The 25239-nt window shown below is 34.6% G+C and overlaps 1 protein-coding gene across 1 annotated transcript in view; it reads right to left on the bottom strand.

Annotated features, from left to right (window-relative positions):
* The window catches only part of LOC149415106 (uncharacterized), a 28300-nt gene extending 10630 nt beyond the window's left edge, over positions 1–17670 (bottom strand). Inside the window, exons 1-3 of the mRNA XM_089643002.1 lie at positions 17648–17670; positions 16171–16272; positions 8604–9256 (exon numbers count right to left, since the gene is read on the bottom strand). Coding sequence (XP_089499128.1) covers positions 8604–9256; positions 16171–16272; positions 17648–17670 — 778 coding nt within the window. The remainder of the gene's footprint in view (positions 1–8603; positions 9257–16170; positions 16273–17647) is intronic.
* Between the last annotated feature and the right edge of the window lie 7569 nt (positions 17671–25239).

The raw sequence follows: 25239 nt of genomic DNA, 5'->3' as shown, positions 1-25239 counted from the left end.
GCGAACTGTCAATCAGCTGTGAGCGAGAGACGAGTCAACGACCTTTTCATATGTAGGCCGATAACTTTGTTCTAGGGGAACGCCTTGGACCAAGGGTCATAATATCGAGAATTTACCTACCTGCCGATCTGTTATTCTTTTAAATCATTACGAATCAAATCATGACGTTGTCCCTGCGGTAGGTATTGAATCGCCGACGAAACATAAAATACCTATTACAAATTAGGCCAACCAATATAAATTTGCAGTATAAAAATACCTATCTACAGGGTACCTACCACAACACTGGCGTACAATTGAAACAGCGAACACTATGAGGCCGAGAGGCGCGGTGTACAGTCAGTCAAAGGGGAAGTTTTGCTAGCGTATGACCTCCCGAATTGAAAGCGATCGGATGCAACCAGACGGAACAAAATGAAAACTTTTCTTCTGTTATTTGACTTTCTAATTTAATACCTTTCATCTATTGTTTGACTTTCTAAGTTACGAATTGGGATGCACAAAGACAAATCTAGAGTCAAAAGAGGGAGGTGGTAATCTCCGAAATAAAACTACCAACCGAACAACTTTTCTCAACAGGTACCTTTCGAGAGGTAGGCAGCCTCTTTAAATTAAATGCAAAAATCAAACCAATTATCCGTTTAAACCTACTTGAGAGGATAGGTATTCAGTAGAAGTTACCCATACCTAATACACGAGGATGCTAGTAACCTCATAAAATAATTACTAGAACCGAATATTAAAATACAGACAGTCCTCATCCTAAATTTGGCATTTCGAGTAGACCTTACATATATCTCACATGATAATTGGCTGAATGGGTAGGCACACAACCTATCGCTAAAAAGCAGGCTAAATGTCGACAAGATCGTCGTGTGTTATCTATGTTATTGACCTAGAAAGGGATGTAAATCCCCGACGACGAGGGAGTTACAACGTTTTCTAGAGGTGGCACGTAACTTAGGACCTTACGTGTCACATTTTCGCGACTAGATTCGTGACAAGGGATGTCATGGTTTTCCCCTTCTACACTCAGTAAAGTAGATTTTCCTGGAGGTGTATGAGATTGGGGCAATTCTGAAATTGGTGATGAGACCTGGTTTTCTTTATTCTGGCGTGACGGTTGCCGATTTGGAACAAGGGGAGACCCGGCCGGTTGTGATATCCAGACATGCAGATATCGATCGCCTTGCTCAAATTATCATCCATCGGTTTTGTTTGGTAAAGAGGAGGAGCCAATCTTAACTTGAAAAAAATTCATTTCCTTTCCTCTCCTTCCCCTCCCAAAATATATACATGGATGGCGCCGACAACTAACACCATAAATTTATCGTATGTATATCACATATATAAAATCTAACACTTTATTATACTCACATTACCCTATGGCAGGTAGAATCACGTAGCTAGTTTGAAGAGCAGGCGACTTCAGAAAAATAAGGTTTATGAAATGGCTTTAAAACACAGCGGTAAAGGATTCAACTCACTCTATCTCAAAAGAACCAAGGGATACCACACATACATAGATAACTAGGTTTCTAAACCGAGAAACAAAAAAACCAACACAACGTTCGGTGAAGCCTTTTTATACTGAACCGTCACGTGAAATGAGTACGTTTAAGGTCGTACGTCACGTGGACAAACTAGGATGTACACACTTGAAGGGGTGTGTAATAAAGAGAGGAGCAAAGGCTTGTAGAGACGGCAGGGGAGGAATTTTCCATCCCTGCGAACACATATGCAAAGCCTTATGGAAAAGCTACCTATGGGACTTCAAAGGAAAATTATCGTAGAAAAAGGAGAAGGAAAAGTTTGAAGTAGAAAGGGTAGATCATTACACGCGTATATTTATAATCTCTGACTTAACTCCGGAATATTCCCAGACCTGTGGAAAATCTCTAAGGTTAAACCGTTACATAAAACTGATGATAAGGCTTCAGTCTCTAATAACAGTCCAGTAGCGATCCTATCCTCTCCAGCCTAGTTGTTTGAACTAATAATTCATAAATGCATTTATACCCAAGTAGAACCCTTTAAAATTGACCAGCAACACGGTTTTAGCTCTGGCAGATCTACTGTGTCTAATCTAATGGTTTTTACGGAGTACTTATCTCAAGCTCTTGATAGTAACAATCAAGTAGATGTATCATACAACGACTTGGCAAAAGCCTTTGATTCAGTAGATCCGCTTATTCTCCTAAATAAAATCGACCAATTTGGATTTTCATCGAAACTTCTATGTCTATTTATAAGTTATTTCTCAAATAGACAATAATACGTTATTTATAGTATTTTCCACTTTTCCAACTTCATTACAAACTCTGGAGTTCCACAGGGGTCGAATCTTGGACCCTTACTTTTCTCGCTATTTATCAACGACATTTACAATTGCATAAATTTTTTTAAGTTTCTCTTATTCGCGGATGACATGAAACTATTCCTTTTAATAAAAATCTTTGGAAAATTGCTTGCAGCTACAAAGTGATACAAATTCTATCGTCGAATGGAGTAATACCAATAAATTAGGATTTAATATTAAGAAATGCTCCATTATGTGCTACACCAAGGCAAACAAAACGATTTACTATAACTAGAAAAATGTCTTATTCTTCTCTTCAGCACATTGTTATTTTGAGAGATTTGGGAATCGCATTTGATACGCACCTAACATTTCACGTCCACATAGAAACGATATGCAACAAAGCTTTAAGAATGCTAGGATTTGTGCTAAGCAACTCCAGACATTTTTGCAGCTCGGCCGCGATTTGTGTGCTATACCTACTATAGTTTAGTACGTAGCATTTTGGAAAGCGGTTCTGTAATATGGGGACCAATGGATTTAACTTACTCTCAAATGATAGAGAAAGTACAATAGAAGTTTCTGAGATATTTATATTTTAGAGACTTCGGATATTATCCCTGGTTATATCCATCAGCCTTTTTGTCCAGAATGCTGGGTATTAATACCTCACCGATAGAAGGAAAACTGCTTTGCTAACAACAGCATATAAACTTCTAAACGGTAACATCTGTATTCCCGATATAATAGAAAAAATTGAGTTTTATGTCCCCGACAATTACACAAGAGCGCGCAGACACAGAACCTTTGTCGTTCCAAAATGCAGAACTAACTTACCATAAGTAATGCCGCTCGGAAAAAATGATTGTTATTTAATTACCTGTCCCCTGATATAGATATTTTCCAATTAAATATTCAACAGTTCAAAAACGCGATTATTTCTTAATAAAACAAAATAAAATGTATTTATTTTATTTGGTACAACATTTTTTACATTTCAAGTTTTCCAGTAATGTAGGCCTCACTGGGTGGCTTGCCCGAGCTGAGGCCTTCATTTTATAATATAAAAATATAATCTACATAATACATTTATGTAGAGAGAAAATTATACATTTAAAATTAAAAATACATAATTATATATTTAAAATTAAAAAATAATGCATTGAAAATAATTTTGTGTGTTTGTGAGTGATGTGTGTTTATATTGCTTTTGTGTGTTACGTGTAGGTTTTTTTTTTATTTTATGCTATGAAATTTTGATAATATTGTCTTTTTTGTCCTTTAATCCATTTTGTTATTTTGTGTGTGAATTTATTTTTATTTTCCTCAATTTTAATTTCAAGTTTTACACTGTTGAAAGCTTTTATTGCATGGTATTGGAAGTGTCTTTGTCCAAAGCTTGAATTTACTGTCGGAGTTTTTATGTTTTCTTTCTACGCTTGTCTAACTGGTCTGTTAGTGTTATTTTGTGTATGTTGAAATTTTTTTTTTTGAAAATGAAAAAATATATGTACTTATAATTATTATTGGTTATGTATAACTGTAAATGTGCACTTAAAATAAAATAAATAAATAATATTTTTTAAGATTATAAAGGTAATTAAAACAAGAAATGTATATAGGATGTACATAAAACATTAGGAATAACAAAACAGTCAAGAATATATATTTAAGAGAAAGATAAAATTATATGGTGGTACGGCAAAAATATGATTTAATTTTTTTTAAATATTTGTCGTATTTTTTTTCTGTTCGCATATCAGCGGGTAATTGATTGAATAATTTTATTCCTTTATATACATAGTGATTCTGTGCTGTTATGGTTCGTACGGGTGGTACAGTTAGTCCATCAACAGAAGTATTCAGTGGGGTATTATTTTCATTAAAGATATTTATTATTTATTTATTTAACGCCCAGAGGGCTTTTACATGGTTGGTAGTATAATTTTAATTTGACAGATACTTTGAAACATAAACAATAAAATTACATTTGATAAAAGCTATGCAACAAGTCGTACAAACACAAGAAACAAAAACAGAAAATTACAGCTATTTGTAGGTTTACATGATGTGTTTAGGAGTATTGTTGAAATAAATGTTTTATCCACAAAACTTGCCAAGTTGGTATTGAATATGTCAACATCACCCAAGTAATGATTTCCCATGGTGTGAAGTCGTTGTATCGGAGAGTGGGCAATGTAGTTATGCTTATGTGTGCTGCTGTAGAATATTGTATTTTGTCGTGTTGTTACTGTGGGTGTATGTGTGTTTATAAGTTGCAGGAGTTCACAACAGTCGAATTTAGAGTTAAGTATTTTGAATAAGAACTTTAAATCGTTTATTTTACGTCTATCTTCTAATGTATGTATTTTTAGAGTATTTAATAAGAAATTGTATTTTAGGTCTTCGACGGGGATATTTAATTTAAAATTTATGAAACGTAGAATTTTTTTTTGTATTCGCTCAATGTTGTTAATGTGAATTTCGTAAGATGGAGACCAAACTACTGAGTTATATTCAATTAGACTTCTTTCTAGAGATACGTATAATAGTTTAATGACTTGTAAAGAATTAAAGTTCTTAGTTGTTCTCAATACAAACCCTAGTGTTTTCATTCCTTTGTTCACAATTTGATGGATATGATTGGTGAAACTTAGTATTTCGTCCAAAATAAATCCAAGATCTCTCATTTCCGTTACTCTTTCTAAAGCTATGTTATTGATGGAATATTCGAATAAAACAGGATTTTTGTTTCTGAAGAAAGTCAAGGTTTTGCACTTTACTATATTTAAAAATAAATTATTATGAACGCACCAATCTCTAAACTTACTAATATTTGATTGTAGTATATGGCAATGATTTATATCAGTTATTTTCTTGTATAGTTTGATGTCATCTGCAAAGAGCAATACCTCGACATCTTTGAAGCAATTGGTTATATCATTGAAGAAAATATCTTTGTGTAGCTGAATAAGTGCAATTTTTTCGTAAATTTTTGTAAGTGGAACAGCGAATTCTTGGAATAAATTTTCTGTTGGGTAGTAATACGGTTTTTTTCGGATAATTTTTATATAATTTTTTTTTTTAATTTTCGAGTGTGAGAAGGGATATGAGATATGCACCACCCCAAGCTATGATTCCATATTGTAGTACAGAGTGCGCAAGTGCAAAGTGAATTTCTTTTAATATTTTTAATGAGAAAGTATTTCTAAGTCTGAAGAATATATATATTATGTGTGTGCGTAGGTGTATATGAGAGTATCTGTATGTGTTTATGGATGAATGTGTAAGTGTACATATACATGTGTTTATTTATATACATATACACATACATTCCTTGTTTTCAAACATCAATGTACAAAAACTATAAAAAAATGAAAAAAAAAGTAAAATTAAACCAATACACATAAAAACTTCTACCACGTAATCATAACCACGTTTACACCTCAGCACAGGTTCTCCCAGTGAGGTGTTCACGAAACATATAACATTACCCACCTACTTAAACCTACCTTACACCCAGCATAAAACAAACACCATGTTAACAACAGTTTTAAATATATATATATTGTATTCAAATATAAATAATTTTTTGGTCACTAGAAAAAAATATAAATAAAATTTATAAACATATATATTTAACAATGTTTAATGTGTAACAGTTACATATGTCGAAAAAGTAAAAATAGTAAACACAAAACACACTTGAATTGATTTTGTTGTAATGTTGATGTTTTACCAGCAGCAGGACTCACATGACTTACACTGACTTACACATACTTTTTAAATGTGTGTTGAACTGTCATTATGTTGGGTTAACATGGTGTAGGACTACTTTATTTCTCCCCACATATGGCAATACTGGCGCGAAGAAATCCGCTACTCAACGCAAGCGAACACGACAAGACGAATCTTCATACCAGTTTTAGCGTTCGAAACTGCCAGTCTTACTATCTTACTGCCACCGTTTCCGAGCTCTACGTAATTGTAAAAATCGTCCTCACGAATAAATCAAAACATCAACCGTGCAGTCACTCGTATCAATCTCCCATATCTCCTGAACACCATTTACGGTTCTCAAATCAGCACTCATCGAGAGATTACAAGATTCTGGAGAAAACCGACTCACTCGTCTTCTAACCGGACTACAGCTCGATGATAGGAAACTATCTGGACTACTCCGAATCATGCATGAACTCGCTGCTCACATTTCGGCTGCAAAGGCAACCTCAACAGGTCTAGGCCATATTGGCCGCACTACCCGATGACAACCTGTTACAACTTGCGTCTGCAGCAGATAAAATTTTGGAAGGATACCAAAAACACAATTTGGAGCAGTAGACGAGAAACAGCGTAATGAAAATATTCCGAACGTAGATTTAAACGTAGGTATGTGCTGTACTCCAGAGTTTGCAAGAGCAAATTGCGTCACTCACTCTCGAAGTCAAACAACTCAAAACGACTCGAAGAAAATGGCGTCATCCATCGACATCGTACCGGAATTCGGGGCGACGACCTCGTTCCAGGTCACGCGGTAGGCAAATATACAACAACAATACCTCAAATGGCTACTGCAAATATCATGTAAAATTCGGTGACAAATCGTAGGTACTATTGCATTAAACCAAATACTTTTCATGGCAACAAGTCGGGAAAAGACAACGGAAAACCGCAGTAGGGACGTGCGATTGTTCTCAACATACATGTCCTCTCTTCATCCATGAACTCATAAGGCAACAAAAATTTTTATCGACGCCGGTGCTGACGTATCCGTACTCCCAAGGTCAAGCAGGATCACAAAAAATACAGTCACCCCGGAAATATGCCCCACCACGCTATACAGTGTTAACGGTTATACCATAAAAACATACGGTACTAGAACTATCGAACTTCAATTTGGACTTCAGCGTGAAATGAAGTGGAAATTTATCGTCGCCGACGTATCATGACCAATCTTAGAAGCAGACTTTCTACATCACTTTAACCTAAGCGTCAACCTGACGAACGCAACATTAACGGACCAGTCCACTACAGATTGGAGGAATGAATTCTCAAGGACCCTCATCCGGCATCTCGACGTTATCTGCTAATCAGAAATACAGACATTTTAAAATAAATACCCTGCATTGACACGACCCGACATGAAGACTCCAGATGTTCGTAAACATAATGTTACACATGTGATTGAAACAAGGGGACCACCTGTAACAGATCGAGCCCACAAGCTGGCACCGGATCTTTTGGAAGCGGCTAAAAAACAATTTAAATACCTTATGGAGCATGGAATGTGTCGGCCGTCAAAGAGTAGTTGGGTAAGCCCATTGCACATGGTTAAGAAACACAACGAAAAATGGCGCCCTTTTGGGGATTACATGCGTTGGAACGCGACTACGATCCCGGGCAAATACCCTTTTGCACAGCTCCACGATTTTTCGCATAAATTGACAAAGGCAAGAATATTCTCAGCGGTAGACTTAATACGAGCCATTATAGAGCCGAGTATATAAAAACGCACGTTTTTTTTATTTTCGCTAATGTGGCTAATCAAAACAAAATTAAGATTAGTGAGTTGGAACTTTAATACTTACAGAGGTGCTAAATTATAAAACATACATTATTTATTATGAAATTTAAAAAAAATAAAAAAATTAAATAAGTCTAGAATGTGTGCGTAAGTGTACCGCTAAATTTGACTTCCGTGAACAGGAGTGGTTACAATGGTGACATGAATAAGCTTTTTATCCAGTATGGGTGAGAATGTGACGTTTTAAATGTCTCATATGAGTAGATGAATAGCTGCAGTAGGAACATGAATAGGGTTTTTCTCCAGTATGGGTGCGTAAGTGTACCGTTAAATCTGACTTCCGTGAGCAAGAGAAGTTACAATGGAGACACGAATAAGGTTTTTCGCCAGTATGTGTGCGTAAGTGTACCGATAAATGTGACTTCTGTGAGCAAGAGTAGTTACAATGGGCACATGAATATGGTTTTTCCCCAGTATGAGTGAATAAGTGCATGTTTAAAAGATATTTTCGTGAAGAGGAATAGTTACAATGGTGACATGAATAAGGTTTTTCTCCAGTATGGGTAAGAATGTGATATTTTAAATGTCCCATTCGAGTACTTGAATAGCTGCAGTAGGAACATGAATAAGGTTTTTCCCCAGTATGGGTGAGTAAGTGTACCGTTAAATCTGACTTCCGTGAGCAAGTGTAGTTACAATGGAGACATGAATAAGGTTTTTCGCCAGTATGGGTTCGTATGTGTTCAGTTAAATGTGATTTCAGTGAGCAGGAGTAGTTACAATGGGGACATGAATAAGGTTTTTCGCCAGTATGGGTTCGTATGTGATGTTTTAAATCTCCCCTTCGAGTACATGAATAGCTGCAGTAGGAACATGAATATGGTTTTTCTCCAGTATGGGTGCGTAAATGTACCGTCAAATCTGACTTCCGTGAGCAAGAGTAGTTACAATGATGACATGAATAAGGTTTTTCCCCAGTATGAGTGAATAAGTGCCTGTTTAAAAGAGATTTTCGAGAGCAGGAGTAGTTACAATGGGAACATGAATAAGGTTTTTCACCAGTATGGGTGCGTATGTGCAACGTTAAACCTGACTTCAGTGAGCAGGAGTAGTTACAATGGGGACATGAATAAGGTTTTTCCCCAGTATGGGTTCGTATGTGTTCAGTTAAATGTGACTTCAGTGAACAGGAGTAGTTACAATGGGGACATGAATAAGGTTTTTCGCCGGTATGGGTTCGTATGTGTTCAGTTAAATGTGACTTGCGTGAGCAAGAGTAGTTACAATGGGGACATGAATAAGGTTTTTCGCCAGTATGGGTGCGTAAGTGTACCGTTAAATCTGACTTGCGTGAGCAAGAGTAGTTACAATGGGAACATGAATAAGGTTTTTCGCCAGTATGGATGCGCAAGTGAACCGTTAAATGCGATTTGCTTACGTAGGATTGGTTACAATGGGGACATGAATGAGGTTTTTCGCCAGAATGAGTGAATGAGTGCTTCTTTAAAAAAGATTTTTGTGAGCAGGAGTAGTTACAATGGGCACATGAATAAGGTTTTTCGCCAGTATGGGTGCGTAAATGCACTGTTAAATGTGATTTGTGTGAGCTGGAGTAGTTACAGTGGAGACATGAACGAGGTTTTACTTCGGCATGTGTCTTCTGGACCACTATCACATCTGGAAAAGATGGCAGATAAAGCTCAATAAGTCAGTATTTATTATGAAACGATAAGACTATTAAAACTGATTCAGACGAAAAAAATTCAATTTTACCTGCACTCTCGGTAATACTTTCAAATTGCTCTAAGCATTCCTTTTTAATATCTGGCAGGTCTATGTCTATTTCCGTATAAGGGATTTCCCCACCATCTTCGACACGGGGTCCTTGTTTTTCCACGTGTACAGTCTCCCCATTAATGCTACCTGAAACAGAACATCAACAAAATGTTAATACTTATTCATTTTCGGGATATCGACAGTTTTAATTTAATCAGTTTGTACATAAGTATTATATAGTAAGATAGAACCAATTATGGATTTCCTCAATGTGACTTTACCTCTACCGAGACAGCATTATATGGAATAAGTAAATTAAATTTGTGAGAAAGGAATATGAATTAAAAAAATTATGCAAAACAAAAGATAACATAAAACGAAAAAATTACAAAACAATACATTTATAGACATGGAGAGAGGATGTATATATAAATCAAATCATAATAGAGATATAAACAATGGAGACATAAACATTATTCACAAACCATCAGAGAAATATTCTTTTATGGACCTCTTGTATTTGGTAAGTTCGCAACTGAAAATATCATACAATATATCTAATATTTGGAGTTTTAATTGCAATAAAACAGAAGTTGTCAGCAAGAAAATTAACCACGAAACACAATAACATCGAACATCTTTTTGTGCAAATAACGACTCGTCTCGAGAAAATTATATTTGGAACGGCCTATCTACCACCACTTTCTGACCCTCAGTCATATAAAAACCACTGTGAAGCCATCGAAACAATTTCATCAAAATAGCCTCACTCGAAAATTGTTATTCTTGGGGATTATAACTTACCAAACTTAATATGGAAAGCAAATAACTGTGGTCTCATCATAAACGAAAGTGAAAACGATCGTACACGTGAAATTTTGGACATAGTAAACTTTCTAAACTTTCATCAACATAATTTTATATATAACAGTTACAATCGCTTATTAGACTTAGCTTTATCAAACTATCCTAAAATGTCTGTTAAACTCTCAAATGATCCACTTCTACCTATAGATAATCATCATCCTCCACTATACATTAAATTAAATATGACATGTGATAATGAAAGGAAACCTTCACAAAGCGTCCTAAACTTTAAACGAGCCGACTTCGACGCAATTAACTGCCATCTCTCAAATACAGACTGGTCTTTTTTATCCGATGAAAGCGTTGATGAATCGTTAGATAAACTTTATTAATATTTTTCTAATACTATTGAATCCTATGTACCTTTTTACTTAGAGAAGCTATACCTACCCTGTATAGCTTCTAAATCTAGCTTCATTACACCGATCTACAAAAAAGGAGACGATACTGACATAGCTAATTATCACCCCATTTGTATACAGTCAGTACTGCCAAAGCTTTTTGAATCATTGGTCCTTGGTGAAATCTATCCCAAATTAATAAAATTAATTAATCGAAAACAGCACAATTTTATCAAAGGAAGATCCACCGCAACTAACTTAACGGTATTTCAAAACTTCACTATACAAGCATTTGCAGAAAATAAACAAGTCGACTGTATATATACAGACTTTTCGAAGGCATTCGACAAAGTATCCCATAAACTACTAATCCAAAAACTATTTGCTCTAGGAATAAGGGATAACATGCTAAAATGGTTAAGTAGCTATTTGTCAAATCGTAAACTGTTCGTTAAAATAAAATCTTGGATGTCGAAAGCTTTCCGGGCTACCAGTGGCCTACCGCAAGGAAGTCACCTTGGCCGGGTTTTGTTCCACATTTTCATCAATGATATAACCAATTGCTTCAACGATGTCGAGGTATTGCTCTTTGCAAATGACATCAAACTATACAAGAAAATAACTGATATAAATCATTGCCATATACTACAGTCAAATCTTAGTAAGTTTAGAGATTGGTGCGTTCAAAATAATTTATTATTAAATGTAGTAATGTGCAAAACCTTGACTTTCTTCAGAAACAAAACTCCTGTTTTATTTGAATATTCCATCAATAACATAGCTTTAGAAAGAGTCACGGAAATGAGAGATCTTGGAATTATTTTGGACGAAAAACTAAGTTTCACCAATCATGTCCATCAAATTGTGAACAAAGGTATGAAAACACTAGGCTTCGTATTGAGAACAACTAAAAACATTAATTCTTTACAAGCCATTAAACTATTATACGTATCTCTAGTAAGAAGTCTTATTGAATATAACTCAGTAGTTTGGTCTCCATCTTACAAAATTCACATTAACAACATTGAGCGAATACAAAAAAAAATTCTACGTTTTATAAATTTTAAATTAAATATCCCTGTCGAAGACTTAAAATACAATTTCTTATTAAATACTCTAAAAATACATACATTAGAAGATAGACGTAAAATAAACGATTTAACGTTCTTATTCAAAATACTTAACTCTAAATTCGACTGTTGTGAACTCGTGCAACTTATAAACACACATACACCCACAGTAACAACACGACAAAATACAATATTCTACAGCAGCACACATAGGCGTAACTACATTGCCCACTCTCCGATACAACGACTTCACACCATGGGAAATCATTACTTGGGTGATGTTGACATATTCAATACCAACTTGGCAAGTTTTGTGGATCATTTAAAACATTTATTTCAACAATACTCCTAAACACATCATGTAAACCTACAAATAGCTGTAATTTTCTATTTTTGTTTCTTGTGTTTGTATGACTTGTTGCATAGCTTTTATCAAATGTAATTTTTTTTGTAACTTTTAAAGTATCTGTCAAATTAAAATTATGTATACTACCAACTATTACTTAATGATTATATATATCTTTGTATTATAACAGTCTTTATGTAAACATTGCTTATTACCCTGCAATACCAAAATATTATTATCTTAGTACCAGAAAGTCACCACCTACACCAATAAAAATGTCATTGAACTCTGTTATGACAGAACTATGTATAGATACTGTAAAAATTTCTCACTACCATTATCATCTTTAAACACCTATGGCACCATTTACTCAAATAATTCCTATCATTTCACCAGGTTCATCCATAAACACAAAAACATCATAGCAATAACCACAAGTGAAACTAACCCCTCACACATCAGTGCTCATAACTACAACAAGTCATATGTACCTACACCACTTATCCTCAACACCAACGCTTATGTTCCTTACTTGCGTAACTCTGATTATACATGTAATCCATTCCACCATTATAATCAAACAAATAAATCTCATACTTTCATTGCATTTAATAACCATTACGATTGTAGATCTTCTATGTATACTTACTTGTTTAATTAATGTTATTCTCTCAAGAACTGTAAAATTCACCCTCCATAACACAGGGTCATCCCTAGCATGGAGGGTGAAATATCACAAAAACCATATGTACCCTCTAAGTCTTGTATTAATAAAATAAAATAAATAAATAACCATGTAAAAGCCCTCCGGGCGTTAAATAAATAAATAAAATAAGTAAATAAATATCAACGGTATATTGAACTAGCTTAAACATGAAATACCGTGAGAAAAAAGGGACATTATAATTCGAATATTAAAAATGGAAAATAAAATAAATTCACGTTAATTTATTTTATTTATATAGGTTGGTTCTTTACCGTTTGTTTAAAGATTATTTATTGGGTAAGTTTATACAATATTTGAATATAAACAAGATAATGTTTCATTTTGTAACTTTAAATACTTTTACAATAAACATAACATTTCTTTTTAAATTCATTCATTCTTCAGACTTTCAGACATTTCATCATTCCATTTTACCGGTAAAACTTTCAGAGTGCTCTGAGCATTCCTTTTTAATATATGGCAAATCAAAAAAAAATGATGGCATCAGGGGATTTATCCCTGAGCATTACCTCAGGGTAGCTCTTATAAAGACATATCGATTATCTCTCGAGGGGTGAAGTCAGCTATCATTTGTTGCTACTATCATTCCGAACCAAACAAGGGGTTCAGTAACGACATGGGAGTCAGGTTTCATCGTTATATTATAGCAAAGGGCAACGTTACAACATACAAAGGATTATCATATAGAACACATCTTTTACTCATGGGGCACGGAAAATATTACGGGTACAAAATATAATCCTATTTTAGTTTAATCTCTCAATCTAAATTTAAGTTGCAAAATCGGAACTGAATTTATTAAAGCACATGGAAAGGGGATAAGATGGTCAAGCTTACATGGTTCTTAAGTCGGTGAGCGAAGCTTAGGCGGCCTTTGTTTACGTGAAACGTAAGCGTCGACACATGTGCGTGCGATTTAGTTTCGCTGAGAAGTTCGGCCAGGAGTTTAAACTTTGTCGTTTTGTTAAAAGGCAAGGATTTTAGTGTAATTTTAAAAACGTAAGTTTGGATATTCCCTTGAATCCGGATAGCTTTTGGGGCGCGGGACCACAACCCGAAGCAGCGTGTTGACATGCTGAGGTCAGGATTCCGAAAGTGGACGAGGCCGGCGAGCGAGGGCTGACGGCTTGGGCGATTAGTTCTGTTTCTTACCGCGCGGAACGCTGATGGCGAAAATTTAGTGACCGGCAGGTGCTGCTATTTGCGGCGATCGAATAGCGAAGAGTAGCGTATTCAACTATTATTATTATTTAATAGGATATGAACCGAACAAATGTGTCACCGCTTCTTTTACCAGCACTTGAAACTTTTATTTTTTATTTTTTTATTTATTTATTTTTATTATATAAGTACATTTTTGTTTATTTGTTACAATATATGATCAAATATTTCAAGACCCCTCTTCCATAGAAGCATTAGCTTGTGGCTGGAAATGGAGTGTACATGGTTTTATTACAGTATGTAGGTAATTTAAAATAAAATGATTTTAAACTTATTTGAAGAATGGAATGTTACTTAAGGAAACTAATTGAGAAGAGTTATTCTTAAGATTAATTCAATTGGAAACATTTTTATTTTTTGTAAGTTTGTCTTTAAAATATTTTTTCACAGTGTTTATTATTTGGATGTTATCATTAATGTTTCTAATTTCTTCAGGTAGTCGATTGAAAAAAATTCTTGCCCGGTAAGTGTAATAATTTTGTGCAAAGGAAGTGTTTAATTTTGGACATGGAAAAATATATTTAAGTCGAGTACGGTTTTCAGTTAGAAATTGATACTTGTCTTTTTCTTTTATGATTTGAATTAATGCATTTTTAGTATAAAGATCTTTAAATGAAGGCACTTGAAATTCTTCGAATAATCGATCCGTTGGGTAATCGGAAGGTTTTCTTAATATTATTTTAATTATTAGCCTTTGTACCACTTCTATTGGAGTAAGGTTAGTTTTGTATGTGGATCCCCAACTATTGATACCATATTGTAGAGTTGATTGGACTAAGGCATAATATATTAAATATAGGTTTTATAGACAAAAAATTTCTGATTCTTAAAAATACATAAATCAGTTTTCTGATTTTTTTTACAATTTGACATATTTGTTCCTTCCAATTAAAATTTTTATCGATAATTACTCCTAGATATTTGATTGTGTTTGTTATTAATAGGGTGTTTCTGATTATTTTCAAAATTATCCCCTTGTAAAAAGCCCATTGTCTTATTTATGTAGTCACTTTTCTCCATAATAATAACACTGTCAAATAAAACTCATAAATTTAAACAAACTTAATTGTTACAAAGGTATATCAAAGAAACATATAAAAATGACATCACAAAGCGATGAACAGTTAAGAGAACTTTTCTTCGAAAAATGAATAAGGTTTTCATGTTATATGGGTACGTATATGATGCTTAAATTATTCTTTCTGGAAACATCTCTATTAAAGTCGGAACATGAATGATTTTTCTCACGAGCGGGTTAAAAACTGACTCCTCGTGAACATGAATAACTGCAGTCAGAACATGGATAAGATTAATTTCCAGTACGCTATATACGTAAACACACTCAATGATAAGTGTGACTTGAGTGAGCAGGAGAGGTTACAGTTGGAACATGAATAAGGTTTTTATGTCAAGTATGGGTAAGAACTTTACTATATAAATTTACAATGGGAACATGGATATAGTTTTTCTCCAGTATGGTTAAGAACGTGCCTTTTAGTTAACGCCTACTTTTTAATCCTTTTGAGAACATTAATATTTGCAGTAGAATCATAAATAATGTTTTAATCCCGTAAGTGCACTGTTAACGTTGACTTGTATGAGCAGGTTTAATTATAATGGGAACTCATGAATAAGGTTGTTTCCAAATGGAATTTACAAATTTCCCATTACAGAACCTAAATAGCTGCAGTAGGAACATTAAGGTTTAAGTCCAGTATGGGTGAGTAAGTGCACTTTTAAATGTGATTTTCCTTTGCAGGAGAAGTAACAATGGGGACATTTATGTCGTTATACTACAGTATGGGTAAGAATGTGAAGTTTCAAATTCCCCTGATAAAAACATGAAAAGCTGCAGTAGACACATGAATAAGGTTTAATTTCAGAATTGGTGCGTAAGTGAACTGTTGATGCTGACATGTGTTAGCAGCAGTAGTCACAATGAGAACATAAATGAGGTTTTTCTCCAGTATGAGTGCGAAAGTGCACTGTTAATTCTGACTTGCGTGAGCATAAGTAGTTACAATAAGAACACGAATAAGGTTTTTCTCCAGTATGGGTGCGTAAGTGCACCGTTAAATGTGACTTGCGTGAGTACGAGTAGCTACGATGGGAACATGAATAAGATTTTTCTCCAGTATGGTTACGAATGGGCACTGTTAAATTTGATTTGCGTGAGAAGAAGTAGTTTCAATGGAAACATGGATACGGTTTTTCTACAGTATGGGTGCGTAAGTGGGCTGTTAAACTTGATTTGCATGAGCATGAGTAGTTACAGTGTGTACATGAATAAGGTTTTTCTTCTGGATGCGTCTTCAGGTCCTTTATCATGTCTTAAAAATATGGCAGATAACGCTCAATATGTACGTATCTATAAAAACTAGATTATTATGAAAAGGAATTAAAAAAAAACGAAAATCGTTTTTACCTGCAGTCTCGAGAATACTTCCAGACTTCTCTAAGCATTCCTTTTTTATATCTGGCAGGTCTATGTTTATCTCCGCGTAAGTGATTGCCCCTCCATCTTTTTCTTGGGGTTCTGATTTTGCTTTGATGGGTACAGTCTCCACATGAATGCTAACTGGAATAATAACATAATAACAAATTGATAGGCTTCTGATATGAAAATCCGTAATCCGAAAGGTTTATTATATCGAATAGAAAGATATACAGTAAAGAAGTTATTTTTTCTATAAAGAAATTGACGTCAAATATGCAGTTACAAGATAAAATATAACTATAATTGCCGTTGCAATTAGAGATAATAATTGTTATTTTCTAATGGCCTACAATTTTCTTGTTATCAACAGTAAGATATTTCCACTAAAATACCAAGGGCAATGTATTTTGAAAATGAGTTTTCCAGACGTACACGCAGTTTGACGAAGCCTGAAGAATCCTAGAAAGGTTATGCATGGAGATACGCGGGAATGTCCGTAAAAACAAATTAATCTACAGAATTTCAAATATCCCTGATATACGTAGTCAGTAAATTTTACAAATATAATAGATTGTATTAAACTACCTTAGCAAAGTTATTTTATAATGTTGACGTAGTTTGTAGCACAAAGATAAAAAATTTCGTGGTAAATATATTAACTTGTTGTCAGTATTCTGAATTGTGTGACTTAACAGCGGTTGCAGATACGATATTTCTATCTCTTCCCGGGGAGCAAAATTTTGGGTTTTGAATTGAGAAAATGTTTATTTAATTATAACATGCATCAAAAAGAATTTAAGGAGTGAGATGATTTTGTGTTACAGCTTATAAGTACAGCACAGCATTAAGTACCGCGCTGTATTATAGGCGATAAAAAGGAGAGTCAAAGACAAGTAGGGGTTGTGACTGCGCCCATCTGAAACACAAACAGATGGATAATGCCACTTACTGGTTTGCTGAACACTTTCGGCAAACGGCAAACATTCCTTTTTCAAATAGGGAAGGTGGATTTCTATATCAGTAAACGCCTGTTTTTCACCTGAGCCTTCTTCCTGCGACCATGGTTCAGTTGTGACGGTAACATTATCTGGGATGGGAAGATCCATGGCTCTACTGTGATAGGGTCCTTTTATGTGATAGTAATTATTCTCAGCTGAAAATAAGTAACGTCTGTATCAAAACTTATCTACATCATAAAAAATATTTAATAAAATAAAATACTTTTTTGTTTTAAAACCACGATATTTATATCGTGGTTTAATATCGTGGTTTTAAAACAAAAAAGTATTTTATTTTATTAAATATGTCAAACCACAAAGTGATTGCTTTCTACAATAATATAAAAAATATTCATCAGAGAGTTTGAATCGCTTTTTTTGTTGAAAAAACCAATATGATTCTTAAGCAATTCGGATTTCACTAGAGTTTACTAAAAGCTAATCGTGCCACAAAATAAGATTGCTGTTTTTGAAAATGTATATGATGTTCACTCGGGGTAATTAGATGAACTTACTAGTCACTTGGTTTTAATGTGTGACAGCGGCCGTAAATCAACAATGAACAAACTCATTTAATCTCATCTGTCACGTGTTTACACGGTAAGTGTTGGCTAGATAAGTATGTTATAACGCTGTCAAAACTAATCAATCAAGTGCTTGGCGATATATTCTTACAATAAACAACACCAACTTACGAGTATAAGTGTTACTTTGTTAACATAATTAGAACCTACTTACATGCACGGCAAAGCGCGGTAGTCAATTTCAAGGCGTTGAAGAAACGTCACAAGGAATTCGAAGCACTTCAATTTTTAAATCATTGCTTTAAAAATGTGTTCGTGGTTGAAGTAAACTCAAGTGGTATAAATTTTACATAATTGTTATGAAGTTCATATGTTATTACTTTAGAAAGACGGTGCAACTGTTACTCGTGAGATGAAAGCATGATCTGACTGATCTGACGTATCCACTAGAGACGGTCGATATTTCTATTAAGGTTAAATGGAACCGGTTCTTTTGTGGTCTATGGAACCGCCCACATGATTCTTCTTAGGAACAGTCTATTTTGGAACTAGTTTCTTTTGGAATATTTATTTTATTAAAAATAATGAATTAGCTATTAAAAAGCAAGAAAACGTTAGAATTTTTGTATAACCAGTACCTTTTTCTTAAAATTTCTCTTACTACAGTCCAGTTTTATTTTCCACTAACCACTCGATTAAATACTGGGGTGGCAAATTGACGGATCTGTTCTACCGAGTAATGATAACGGATCGATTTTATTATCAAATATAACAAATAAAACTCAAGGATTTAATTTTCCGAAGAAAAAGACTTTTAGGAAGAAATTTGGATACCTTTTTTTTCAGTGGCAAGAAAAAAGTCAAATTATATTAGGAACACAATGTACTCTCCGGAATATTTCGCTTGCGAAGCAATCCGAGACATTCTTCACGTTTCTCGGATTTGGTAATCGGTGGATTCTGACCAATGACGTGACTGCTTTAATATCGATGAATTCTGACCAATGACGTGACTGCTTTAATATCGATGAATTCTGATCAATTACGTGACGGATGTGGTTTCGAATGATTTTTGACATAATCGATTCCTTGTTCAATGACGTTTCAAAATCACTTTCTCGAACTATGTCATGGTTTTTGATAGAATCGATTTGTCCATGACAATGAATCGAAACATTTCCATGGACAAAAAGATCGAGTAAATCATCGATTGTGCCCATCGCTAAACCATATCCACCAGTGAAAAAGTGCTGGGTGATTGGTATTATTTATTGTGGTTTGATATCGTGAACTTGATCTACACTGCACGTTGTCTTCGTCCCATAGAACCGACATGCCGAAATTATCATTTTTTTGATACAAAATACTTTTGGAGGATTATCTTGAATCCACAATGGAGTGCTGGTACCGACCCTGATGTATGGAAGTGAGGCATGGAACTGGCAGAGAAAGGATGTAGGTAGACAGAATGCTGTAGAAATGAGATGCCTGAGGCGTATGTATGTAAAACAATGTGTGATCGTATGAGAAATGTGGAAATCCGCAAACAGAGCAAGGCTTGTGTAATCGTTATAAGTAAGATCATAAATGGACGCTTAAATGGGTTCGGCATGTAGAGTGAATAAGCGAAGAAAGGAGTATAAGGAGAATATATGATGCAAATGTGAATGGTAGCAGAAGTCGGGGATGCCTAAGGGAGACATAGCACGACCAAATGTTACACTCCTATCTTCGCTCATTCGCTCTACATGCCCAAACCATCTAAGCGTCCCTTTCTTAACCTTACTCATTACGCTTACACCAGCCTTGCACTTTTGCGGATCTCCACATTCCTCACACGATCAAACATGGTATTACCACACAAACGCCTCAGGAATCTCATTTCAACAGCATTTTGAAACGATTTGTAAAAAATCAAATCCACACATACACTTTTACTTCAAGACTTGTGAAATTTTGCACACTTGACCTTCAAAACGGGAGGAACAGTGAAGTTCAACACTGATTTCGTAATTTGGCCGTCACGCGTCAAGATCTCTTCTCGGCTTTGCATTTTTTCTATGACGCATCAATTCTTCAGACGGGAAACAACTGTATTTATAATAATGGAAAAAATTAGGTGTTTTGCTTGTATAAAAAGCAAATAAATTCTTTGGCAATAATTAGTGTTTGCTGAGTTATTAATACACTTTTTCATCACGCACGATGGCATTTTGGCCTTTTTTTAAATTGCAATTTACTCAGAGATAGCACACAACCTTACGCCACGCGTGATGGTTTAAGACCATAAATAAACCACTCTAGGACTAAAACTACGAATATCTAAAGTTCTCAAATTGAGTTACCTTTCGCCTGCCATTTTGAGATTTCTACGCGAATTTACATATTGTAAAGTCATAAAGTCATGATTTTGTCAACTTCAATCAGTAATTAACGGTATAAAAACATTTATCAACAGTCTCATTCAGTAGAAAAGGTATCCAAACTTCTTACCAAAAAGCTGTTAACTTCGGAAGTTAACAGCTTACATTCAATAAAAAAAGTACTCCGCCGAATAGATGTCATTTTGACAAATCAGCGGCTATTCAACGTCAATGGCCGTTAATCACCACGCCATTATTCATTCGAGTGGTAAGTGACAAGTAAAACTAGGCTAGAGAATTCTGTGAAAAGAATCTAGTTCCTCGAGAAATCAAAAATTTGATGCTTTTTAAGAATTTTGCTAATATTTTTGAAAAATTAAATATTCCAAAACCAAACCAGTTCTAAAACTTAGTGTTCCTAAGAGAAATGCGAGTGCGAAAAACGGTGACAGCGAAGGAACCGGTTCATCACCATCTCTAGTACAAATGTCAATTTAATGTCAGTCAGACAATACTCGGCGTATGAATGGATTATTTATGTGCGTTTCAGTCTCTTATGCTTTCTTGTCGTCAGTAATTATTATTACACCGTCTTTCTGAAGTAATTTCGTAAGAACTAGACAAAAATGGTGTTAAATTTATGTCACTTGAGATTATTTCTATAACCAATTAAAGCAATTTTTTTATAATTGAAGAACTTCTACTTTTCTGGTGACTTTTCTTCCACGCTTTGTAAGTGACCGCCGCACTTCGCCTTTAAGTAAGTAGGTTCTAGTTATATTGACTAATTTACACCTCAACTCCTAAATTAGTGCTTGTTTATTGTAAGAATATATCGCTTAACACTATATTCATGAGATTTTACAGTATTCGTGTTATAACATATTGAGCTACCCAACACCAAGGACGAGACAGACGAGAGTATATGAGTTTGTTCATTGTATGGCACGTGTCACACAGTAAAACCTAGCTATTAGTAATGCAGTTTATCTGATCTTGAACCCGAGTGAAAGTGTTTACCCTTTTCCATTTAGTAAAATTCATAATTACAAAAATTTTTGTCTTCCATTTACACTCAGTGTCAATAAACCGGGGCTGTCTAATTGCTTGGAAATAAGACCTGGTTAAAGGTTTGTTTTTAATATATCTTATTTTATTTAAATTAGAAAATCCGTATTATATTTTGATACTACTTTGGTTTCATTTTCATCTGAATGTTATCTAAAATTTTGTGTTAAAAGGTTTTATTACAGTTCTTGTTTATTTTCAGCTGATAACAATTACCATCTGGAACAGGACGCCATCACAGCAGCGCCATGGATCTTCCCAACACAAAGAGTGTTTCCATCAAGAGCGAACCATGGTCGCAGGAAGAAAGGTCAGGTGAAATGGCGTATACCGATATACAAATCGACCTTCAAGATGTGAAGGAATGTTTGCAGTTTGCCGAGAGTGTTCAGCCAACTAGTAAGTTGCATTGCGTATATCACAAAGGTGTTTCAGATGGACGCAGTCGGGACAGCTGCTTGTTTTCTACTTGCGGTCTTGTCGTCCGTCGATACTTTTGATTTTACCTTTTAAATATTGCTTTACATGAACTCAGAAATTTGTAATTATGTTTGTAAGGGCGAACCAACGAACAGTATAGAGTTCTTAGGATATTTGTATTATTGAGGTTAGAGATAATTCTTTTGATGAAGCCAAGCAGCTTTATAAATTTATAAACGACGTTATTTATGTGTTTACCAAAAGAAAGTTTATAATCTATGGCGACCCCAAGGTTCTTCGTAGACTGCACAGTAGATAAACAAAGATAATTTTTCTTTTAATCTAAAATGATTGGTTTCGTCGCTCGATAAAATGACTTAATTGAGCATTGGTAAAAACTTCGTTTCAGCTGTTTATTTTACACCTATCGTTACGTAGGTTAATATTTAATTAAAAAAGAAAACAATCTTCGTAGGATTTAATTAATTTGAGGATTTTATTATGATCAAAAAGCCAAAAACAAAAGATTATTAATGTGATGTTGGTTTGTTATTCTAGGTAATATTAATGTGGAGACTGTATCCATCAAGGCTGAACCAAGACCCCAAGGAGAAAATGGAGGGGGAATCCCTTATACGGAAATAGAAATAGACCTGTCAGATGTTAAAAAGGAATGCTTAGCGTACTCTGAAAGAGCTGCAGGTAAAATCGAATTTTGATTGTCTGAATATGTTTTCTTAATTTTCTTGTTTTATTATATGTACCTATTTTGAGAAATCTTTTTTCAGACTTGATGATGGATCTGAAGACGTATTCTGGAGAAAAACCTTATTCATGTTCCCATTGTAACTTCTCCTGTTCATTTAAATCAAGTTTAATAAGGCACTTAGGCACTCATGCTGAAGAAAAACCTTATACATGTTCCTACTGCAGCTATTCATGTTTTCAAAAGGAAAATTTAAAAAGGCACTTACGCACCCATACTGGAGAGAATCCTTATTCATGTTCCTATTGCAGCTTTTCATGTTCTCAAAAGGGAAATTTAAATATTCATATTCGTCATCACACTGGAGAAAAATCTTATTTTTGTTCCTATTGTAAGTATTCCTCCTCAATCAAATCAAATTTAACACTGCACTTACGCACACATACTAATCTCAAACCATATTCATGTTCCTACTGCGGCTATTCGTGTTATCGAAAGGAAAATTTAAAAAGTCACATTCGTATCCATACTGGAGAAAAACCTTATTCATGTGCTCATTGTAACTACTCCTGCCCAGGAAAATCACGTTTAACGGTGCACTTACGCACTCATACTGGAGAAAAACCTCACTCATGTTCGCATTGTTATTTCTCCTGTTCAAAAAAATCAAGTTTGACGAGGCACTTACTCACCCATACTGGAGAAAAACCTTATTCATGTTTTCATTGTAACTACTCCTGCAAAGAAAAATCACGTTTAAAGATGCACTTACGCACCCATACTGGAGAAAAACCTTATAAATGTTTGCATTGTAACTTCTCCTGCTCAATCAATTAAAATTTAATAAGGCACTTACGCACTCATACTGGAGAGAAACCTTATTCATGTTCTCATTGTAACCACTCCTTCACAGAAAAATCACATTTAAAGATGCACTTACGCACCCATACTGGAGAAAAACCTTATAAATGTTTGCATTGTAACTACTCCTGCTCAAAAAATTCAAGTTTAACGACGCACTTACGCACCCATACTGGAGAGAAACCTTATTCATGTTCCTACTGCAACTTTTCATGTTCTCAAAAGGGAAATTTAAATAATCATATTAGTTACCACACTGGATAAAAACCTTATTTTTGTTCCCATTGTAAATATTCCTGCTCAATCAAATCAAATTTAACAATGCACTTGCGCACACATACTGGTCTTAAACCTTATTCATGTTCCTACTGCGGCTATTCATGTTCTCAAAAGGAACATTTAAAAAGTCACGTTCGTATCCATACTGAAGAAAAACCTTATTCATGTTCTCATTGTAACTTCTCCTGCCCAGAAAAATCACGTTTAACGGTGCACTTACGCACTCATACTGGAGGAAAACCTCACTCATGTTCGCATTGTTATTTCTCCTGTTCAGACAAATCTAGTTTGACGAAGCACTTACTCACCCATACTGGATAAAAATCGCATTCATGTCCCCATTGAAGCTACACTTGCTCACGAAAGTCAGGCTTAACAGCGCACTTACGCACGCATACTGACTGATATCTTTATTCATGTTCTCAAAAGCGAGATTTAAAAATTGACATTCTTACCCATACTTGAGAAATACTTCATTTATGTTCCCATTTTTACTTCTTCTTTTAGACAAATCACCTTTAACAATGCAATTACGCACCTTTACTTTAGAATAGTTTTATTTATGTAGCTAATGTAGTTATATATGTTTATTTTGGGTTGAAAATTTTATATTTCGCATTCTTTCACATTTTAGAATAATCCATTATTCTGTTCATGCCGTTTAATATAATAAGCTAATTTTTAAACCGCACGAGGATTCATTGTACATACAAATCATTTCATCTTCCTGTCATTCCTTTATTCACATTTACAAAATGGTTGTTTAAAAATGTCGCGTGATGATTCAAACAATAAATTAATATTCTGGAGATACTATTGATGCCACTCTCGTTTGTCCAACGCAAGCCGCGTGTCACAGTCCCTTCCCTTATTCTGGCTTAGAGCGCGCAGGGGGTAGGCAGCTCGCAGACGTTATATCGGTCCTTAAAACCACATCTCTATATTTATTTATTCCGTGCTTTTATTACATTATCAAAATAGCGATTAGTCGATATAGGACACATAAGATATTATATAAAGCAACACAAGAAAACCTGAACAAGCCAGAAGTCATTAAAAAACATGACTATGGTGCATTCTTAGTAGAGGCAATAGTAAAATGATTTTGTTTTTAACTTAATAAGTGTACTTATTATACTAGAAATTTAAATAGATTACGATTACTACATTTTATGAATATCGGGTCAGAAAACTGCTGTCTCGATTTCGCTCTGTGGCGCCTCGATTTATGAAAACATTATAGCAATTTGCTTCTCTTTATTCTATAATCTTAATATACACGAATACCTAATCCTATTATATATTTCCACCAAGAGTTTTCGAGATACCACTAAAGTTATTGATATATATTTTATGTTTTTACAATGAATTACTGCGGACCAGCTGCGTTATTCGCAAGAAATCACTCGCGT

Source organism: Hesperophylax consimilis, chromosome 19 (assembly GCF_061612785.1).
Source record: "Hesperophylax consimilis isolate HC1 chromosome 19, BYU_Hcon_1.0, whole genome shotgun sequence".
Classification (NCBI taxonomy): Eukaryota; Metazoa; Arthropoda; class Insecta; order Trichoptera; family Limnephilidae; genus Hesperophylax; species Hesperophylax consimilis.
The sequence above is the reverse complement of the archived record's forward strand: the minus strand, read 5'-3'. Positions and strand labels throughout refer to the sequence as shown.